The 8,074-nt window shown below is 41.4% G+C and overlaps 1 protein-coding gene across 3 annotated transcripts in view; it reads left to right on the forward strand.

The window, feature by feature from the left end:
• Positions 1–6,155, forward strand: part of Dync2li1 (dynein cytoplasmic 2 light intermediate chain 1) — a 35,738-nt gene extending 29,583 nt beyond the window's left edge. For 2 of the 3 annotated variants that reach the window (XM_023711289.1, XM_023711290.1), the window contains exon 14: positions 5,588–6,155. In XM_023711289.1, coding sequence (XP_023567057.1) covers positions 5,588–5,650 — 63 coding nt within the window. In that variant the 3' untranslated portion in view covers positions 5,651–6,155. The remainder of the gene's footprint in view (positions 1–5,587) is intronic. The other variant, XM_004627660.2, reaches the window with a different exon arrangement.
• The last annotated feature ends 1,919 nt before the right edge of the window (positions 6,156–8,074 follow it).

The following is an 8,074-nucleotide window of genomic DNA, read 5'->3' on the forward strand; positions in this document are numbered from 1 at the left end:
AGGAGCACTGACAGTAGGCTTAGCAGGACTAGAAGTACTTGATAGTTGCTGTCTCCTCTGGGAAACAGAAGAGGATGATGTACAGGATTCTTCAACATTATTTTCACCACCAATCTTTTCATCACTGCTCGTGGGAGCCTTTTCCTGGGGTTCCGCTCCCCCGAAATCCGCCGCGGGCACATCTGTGGGCTTCGCTGGCTTCGGAGCGGGCTCTGCGGCAGGTTCTGGTGACCTGGCGGCCTCCTTCCCACGCCGCGGCTTGGCGACAGCGGAGCTCCGGGCGCCACCACCGGGCCTGACATTCGGCTTCACGCTAAGGCGCACCCTGCGGAACACAGCGGAGCCAGGGGTCCCGGGGAGGCGGCTCCTCGGCCGCGCTCAGCCCCGAGGCCCGGCCGCTGCCCGAGAGAGGGCTAGGACCTACGCCCTTCCCACACCTCACACCACCAGCCCTGCCGTCAGCTACCGCAGTTTCGTACCCCCGCCACCACCTCCTCGTTCCCGCCACCGCCTCTTCTTCATGACCCTGCCACACTAGTAGCTAAGTTTCTCCCGGAGCCTCGCTCCCCCACCCGCAAAGAGTGCCCTACATATTCCTTTTAATTTTCTGGCTTGCTTACATTACAGTGGGTCACAATTCTTCCCTTGCTTCTACAGAGACACTTTCATAATGTTTTTTCATTTGTGGGATTACCTGAAAACCCGTTTTTCATGAGCATATTCATACATGCCTGTACTTTTCTTATAGCAGGAAATTAGCTTGTCCAACTGAGAGCATATAAACTCACAGAACCTAGGACCTGTTAGGAAGGTGCTTCAGAGTGGGGATTCGGTTTCAGATCTGCCTACATAGCCCCGTTTCAGTATGTCAGCTTGATGTAAGAATATAAGAGTTGGTAAATTCACCATGACTCAAACGCTGTTCTTAGATTTTTTTTCAGATCTGCTTTCAGTTTAATAAAAGAGATTTTCCACAACCTTTCCTCATCTGAGGAAGTCTCTGTATTGCAAACACTTGAACTTTAAAGCCATGGCATCATCTGGGGTGGGATTTGCAGAGCTCTGACAAGGGCAGTCACACAGTTGCAAGAGTGACCTCACCACAACTCTGACGGCAGCAGTGAGCAGGGTTATTCCTCTTAGCATACACTTTTCATGGTAAGAGGCTATAGAATACATTCAAAAGAAATTTATGTAAATATAGTCCAGAGGCTTAAAAATGTTCCATGCATAGTGAGGAGGTTTTGTAGCTAAAGCAAAGTAAGGAGCATTTTCTACAGACAGCAAAATGACCTAGTGTAACCCTTCTAATAGGTGAACCTTGGCTGAAGCGATGAAGTCATCCCTAAATTAATATTTCAGAGTCGATGATTAACTGTTATTATTGATAAGAGTATCTGTTTATATGGTATGGGAATGACATGCTGTTACGGTCACATGCTGTGGTATTATTAAAGGACAAGGGCTTTTCAGGAGATTATGAGTTTTCACTTGGAGATCCATCTTCCCTGACTTAATTTTGAATGGATTGAGAAGGCAAAATCCTACAGTGCCTGAATCATTCGTTTCTTGACTCCTATGTGTAGCTGCCAACAGGTCATTAAAGGGCTGACAGATTTTTTTTTAACCTACCTGACAAGCTTTGCCTCTAAGCCACTTTCCTTCTTGTTTTAGTAGATAAATTGCATTGATTTCAGATAGCACACATAGTTCCTTAACATAAATGTATGCTTCTGCTTTAAAAATACCACCATGATTATTATCTGATGCTTAATTATTTGATGTCTGATTTTAGAATTTGGTATCCAATGTCCAAGGTTTGTTTGTTTGTTTTGTTTTGTTTTGTTTTTGTTTGCAGAACTGGGGATTGAACTCAGGCCCTTGCACTTGCCAGGAAAGCGCTTATTCCACTGAGCCATCTCCCTGGCCCCATAAGGTGTTTTTTTTGTTTGTTTGTTTGGTTTGTTTTGTTTTTGGGGGATTTTTTTGCTCCAAATGCCTTCAGAGCGGGCTGGAGTGTTGTAGGGACCGAACTACAGCAACCTGAGGCTGACAGGTTTGTGGAAACAGACACTTAAAGAACTGAGCTAGGGACAGGCCCCCCTCCAAGGTTTTAAATTTGAATATCATGCTTTCTGAGAGTTTCAGGACCTAAACTTGTTTCTGATTGTGTGCTAGGATACATAGCTGACTTAGAAATTCTCTATAGATTAATTTTGGAAGATTCTTACTGATTTTCCTCTACACATTTACATAATAGTCACTACCAGTTTTACTGACACAGCCTATAAAGAAGTTCATTTGCATTAGGTGAAAGTCTAGACAGTGATTGGCAGCTGAAATTTTGAGTGGAGCTGAAGGCAAAACCCCACAGTGCCTGTATGATTCCTCAAAGAGCGTCTTTTTGAGTCTTTATCAGGTTGAGGTAAAGACCATCTGTTCCAATATTCTGTAGGGTTTTTATCGTGAATGAGTGTCAGACCTTGTCAAAAGCTGTTTCTACACCTATTGAGATGATTGTGTGGTTTTTGTCCTTGGCTCTGTTAACATGGTGAATTACATTCATTGATTTGTGTATGTTGAACCATCCCTGCATCCCTGCGATGAATCCCACCTGGTCATGGGGTATAATCTTCTAGATGATTTGCTGCATCCTGCTTGCTAGTATTTCATTGAGGATTTTTGCATCTGTGTTCATGAGGGAGATTGGCCTGTAGTTCTCTTTTTTAGGTTGGGTCATTCTCTGGTTTTGGTATCAGGGTAATACTTGCCTCCAGGAATGAGTTTGGAAGAATTGCTTCCCTTTTTATTTCACTAAAGAATTTGAGGAGTATTGGTGTTTTTTGAGCTTCTAATATGATTATGGCTGTGTAATATTTTGAAGGATTTTTTTTTTCTGGCTGGCTCCGAATGTCTTCAGGGCAGGTTTGGCTGGCTTGAGTTGTGGGGATCGAACCACAGCAACCTGAGCCTGACTGCTTTGTTGAAGTAGCCACTTAAAGAACTGAGCTAAGGGGCAGGCCCCCTGTGTAATATTTTGTAATAAAAGCATTATAATCCTTAGACTTGATTTGATTTGACATCTAGAACAGTAATGCTTATTTTATGTTTTTTTAATTGAATTTTATTTTTTTTAAACCAAATTGGTAGGACAGCCTCAACAATCAACACATTGCATACATTCTTCCTTGTGGTTAATTGCTGTACAAGATGCAGACATGATATCCTATTTACAAACACTATTAGAACAAATCCTTCTATTCATTAAGAGAATGTAACCACATATCTATCCCCACCATTTTGAATACACAGATAAAAAATGGACATTCATCTGTATCCCCTTTTTTTCGTTAAGTTCCGTTATTTGAATATAGGAGTGTAAACTCAGCAAAACATTCTAAAAGAATCCAGTAGTCCATAATAGCATTGGGTCCTCCGCTTCACTGGCAATGTCAGAAATCGTTGACCTGCGTCCCCTACAGCTCAACACAACAGCATGGCTAGTAATGCTTATTTTAAAAGGAGAGAGCAATTTAGCTACTTGTAAGTAAGTTTTAAATTCTCACAGAACACAGTAGTGTGTCTGTGATTACCTGAGAACGTCCTATTACCTAAAGCAGTCTAGGCTGGGGACACTGTGCCTGCAGACCTTCTACCCGGTGATGGCCCTGGGTCTTGTTGCTCTCGGGAGAAGTAATGACACCTGTTCATTGACTGGACTACAATTGCCCGCAGGTATGGTGCGAGTGCAGAGCCCACAGGAGACCAGACAGGGTCCCCTCTTGGCTCCCTCCTCACATCCCCGCACTGTAAGTAATGGTCTAAGTGAGACTCAGGAAGAGAATAGTGTGGCTCAGGGCCACTAATCTTTGCATTAGAAATTAGATACCTGTGCTAAATCCTGACTGGAGGCAGTTGCTCTCCCTTCGCCCTCTGGCATGGCCGCATGCCCAGCGCCATTCTCCTCGCAGTGTGTCACCTGCAGAGGAGACATAGTGCTAGCAAAGGGTAGCAAAACAGTGTTTCACCTTCATCTTGATAAAAAGAATGCAACACTTACAATTACAGGCGTGAGCCGGGTGTACTGGTGCACACCCGTAACCCCAGCACTCGGGAGGCTGAGGCAGAAAGGTCTGTGACTTTGAGGCCATCCTCAGCTACGTAGTGAGGTCAAGGCCAGCAGTACTGATTCGTTTATTCTTTATAAGTTAACAATCTTTGAAATAGTAGATAACTGTTAGCTAGATTTACTTGATTAGTTAAAAAAAAATTCAAAGACTACTTTAGAATTGCTATAAAAATTCTAACACTTGTATAGAATATAAAAACTTCTAATACTGAAATTATAGTAACTTGGAATGTGGGTGTCTTAAAGGCACAGTCCGTAATTTTTCTGACAGTGAGAATGGATATTCTTTTCTTTTTTTTTTTAATTTTTTTAATTTTTTTGGGGGGGGGATATTCTTTTCTTGGCACCTGTGAACTTCAGTTTTGTCAGCCAAAGGGCTGCGGTCACCCTGTCTGGCAGAGTAACCATTTCTTGCTTATTCAAAATAAGAAAGTACACAATTAGTTAGACATTGCTCCACGTGAGGGAGGCCCAGAAGAAAGCCCTTGATCACCCTTTTGCCTGTTACTTGTCTTAGGGGTTTCCATCTCCACTACATTTACCTTGGGCCGGGTGAGATAGCTCAGTGGAATAAAGCAAGCACAGGGTCCTGAGTTCGATCCCTGGTACCACACACACACACACACACACACACACACAAATAAAATTTATCTTTGTATGAGATGTAAAATTAAATCTGATTGAATTAATATAAAATCTAGTCTTGTGAAAACATTCAGAACATACAGCACTTATAAGGCAGAAAGCAGCAGGGCCGACCCCTTCCCTGCTCTGTGCTCTTCTCGCGAGGCACACGCAGTGTGGCCACGCTCGCCTCTTGCCCCCAGCCCTCTGAGCGACAGCTAGTGTTGTGTGTCCGTTGGTCCGGCCAGGGCCGCTGAGCTGTTTTGAGATGCACAGAGCAGTGACTTTCTTCCGTTCACATCATGCGTACTTCTCTAATATGAATGATGAATTTCTAAAAGTAGAAAAATACACCTTAAATATTGTTTCACCAACATTTAGTTTTTTTAAGAAAATATTTGTGTTACTCCATGTTTGCAGTGCGTAACGATCTCATTCCCCGGGGATGTTGGCGCATGCGCATAGCACATCTTCATCCTTTTGTCATCCCCCTCCCCCCTCCATCTCTTGATTGTTTTCCCATTTGACCTTTCAATATTTGACAAGTGCTCTGCTTTCTTAGTTGGGATCAATTGTATATGCTCTATGAAATTGGTAATTTTATCTGAAACTGTAATAAAGTTCTCAGTGCTTGGACTACAGTCTGAAAAAATAAGTATAATCACTTATTTCTGGAAAATAAATTGTAGTATAATCACTTACAAAAGAAGTTTTGAGAATGATAGTACTTACTACAAAGGATACATTGTTATATCTTTAAAATGCTAAGGAAGTTTGAAGATGCCTACTTGAATTTGGAAAGTTAATTTTTCTTAATGCATGTTTTCGTTTTAGGAACTGGAGCAGTACAAGAAAAATGCTTCTAAGTCTTGGAAACAAATTGATCTTGACTCTTGAACCTTACTCAGCTATTATGTTGATTTTTTTCTTTCTCAAATTCAAGTAAGATTATTTTATTAATTAACTATTGTGGCAATCTGTGAAGAAAGTTAAGAGATGTGTTTTGTTACAGGAAAAGCTCAGTTTTCTTGAATGAGACTCTTTTCTGGATACTTTAAACTCTTTTAAATGGGAAAAACATTTTGTAACTACATGTCATATTTTTTAAAAATAAAGGAACCTTCTGTTACCCGTGTTTAACGTGTCAGTAGAACAGATTCAGCCCAGCAGGCACTATGTTTTGCTTCTATGTTCTTGGGGCTGTGAAAGCGAGATATTTGCTCACAGTTTTAAATACAGTGTTGTGTCCGTATTAGTCACATTGCTTCCAGAAGTTGAACTCAACCGAAGTTGGTGAGAAACCCGATTTTGCCTTCTGGGTATCATGCTTTTATTCTCAGCAGTGAGGCACAGGGAGCACCTACAGGTATTTAAAACACACGTTCCTGCCGGGCACGGTTGTTGTACACCTGTAATCCCAGCATTCAGGAGGCTGAGGCACGAGGATCCCGTGGAGTTCAAGCCTAGGCTACATAGTGAGCTTCAGACCCACCTGAACTACATAGTGAGACCCTCTCTGAACTGCGTATGCCTTGCTTTCTTTCTACACCCAGAAATTCTGAATCCTTAGTCTGGAATGGAGCATTTTTTAAGATCATCACCAAGCAAGACTGACGTATTACTTGAAATTAACACTTTTTTGAAGAGTAGACAAAATTAAGCTGATAGCCTGTGAGTAGGCACAACAGTACACTGGGGATAACGAGGATTCTTTCCAAGATGGTTCTTAAGAAGCCTTTCCAGCCCTGGAGGTTTATGTACTTATAGTCAAGTTCAGTTTTCAGCGTAAGTGCTGTTATTAGCCAGGAAAGTTATGCTTGTTTTTTCCATTTCCACTTAAAAAGCACAACTGCATTCTACTGGACTCTTTTAGAATATTTTGCTGAGTTTACACACCTATAATATTCAATAACGGAACTTAGAAAAAATGGGGTATACCAATGAATGTCCATTTTGTATCTGTGTATTCAAAGTGGTTAGGATAGATATATAGTTGCATTCTCTTAATGAATAGAATGATTTGTTCTAATGGTGTTTGTAAATAGGATCACAAGTCCACTTCTTGTACAGCAATTAACTACTGAGAATATATGCAGTGTATTATTTGTTGAAACTGTACTTCCGATTTGATTTGAAACTGTCTCATTGCTATCTGTTTATCAATAAAATTTAAAGAAAAAAAAACACACAATTGCAGTATGCCCTGTGCCAGCTTCCAAGAAGCACATTTCCAAGCCCAAGGGACACTAGACTGGCGAGTGCATCTGCGCGGGGAGCGGGCCATCCCCGTGCTGCAGGCCAGCAGGACTGCACAGTTACTGGTAGCGGCAAGTGAGAGACCAGAATTCCCAGGTGTTTCTGAGGAGTCTGTCTTAAGAACAGATTCCCTGCCTGCGTGCTGTGGAGAAGGAAGGAGCTCTCTTCACATGCGCGGTGAGCATGACGATCTTCGAAGCACACCAGCACACCACAGTAAGACGGTTTCTATTATAGAGTTTGATTTTCTTTCATATCACTGTCCATTTTTGGCTTGAGATATAAGATGTCACATGTTGAAAGTCGTGTTTTTGTAAGATGCTCTCACTGACATTTAATAGCTTTAAGTCACATGCGATGTCAGTTTTCAAAGTGTTCCAAGCTCTGATGAAATTCATCTGCATATGAATAGTGCAAAATGTTTCTGCTTACCGTGTGCATCCAATATCTTGTGTCGAAATGTGTGATTTCAAAAGATGTTCCTGTGGGACTGTCTTTGAACTACTTTAATAGATTATCATCTCGGACTTGTCTATAACTGATGTGACATATACAATCTGTAAGGCATTATGTAACCGTTATACCATAATCATCAATGTCACGGGCCTTTATAAAAATTGACAACACTATGCTGGTAATTTACCAGTGTCTCCAGATCCTTAAATACTGTTCTAGGCCATAGAATTTTACTGTGGTTTCCTTAATAAAATGATCTTTCTATTATAATGTGAGACGTCTAAAATGCTATAATTTATCATGTTTTACAAGCTAGGTCACAGTAACTGAACAAAGTTCATTTGCTGTGCTGCTCAAAGTCACCATGGCAACACTGACATAATTTTACTTCAGGCCCATAATGAATTACCTAAAGATCAATCAAAAAGATAATCAGTCATTTAGTAGAGAATCCATTTTTAATATCTGATGTTCATCGTTTCACCGCTGGAAATATGTGATATGTGTGTCTGTATTCCAGCATTCTCTTCACAGTTCAAGAGCATGAATCCCTCCTGTCACTCTGTTCTGCTCAGTGGAAATGTTGTGTGAGTTTAGTATTTTTCTGTA

This window comes from Octodon degus, unplaced genomic scaffold (assembly GCF_000260255.1).
Source record: "Octodon degus isolate 3935 unplaced genomic scaffold, OctDeg1.0 scaffold00020, whole genome shotgun sequence".
In the NCBI taxonomy this organism is placed as follows: domain Eukaryota; kingdom Metazoa; phylum Chordata; class Mammalia; order Rodentia; family Octodontidae; genus Octodon; species Octodon degus.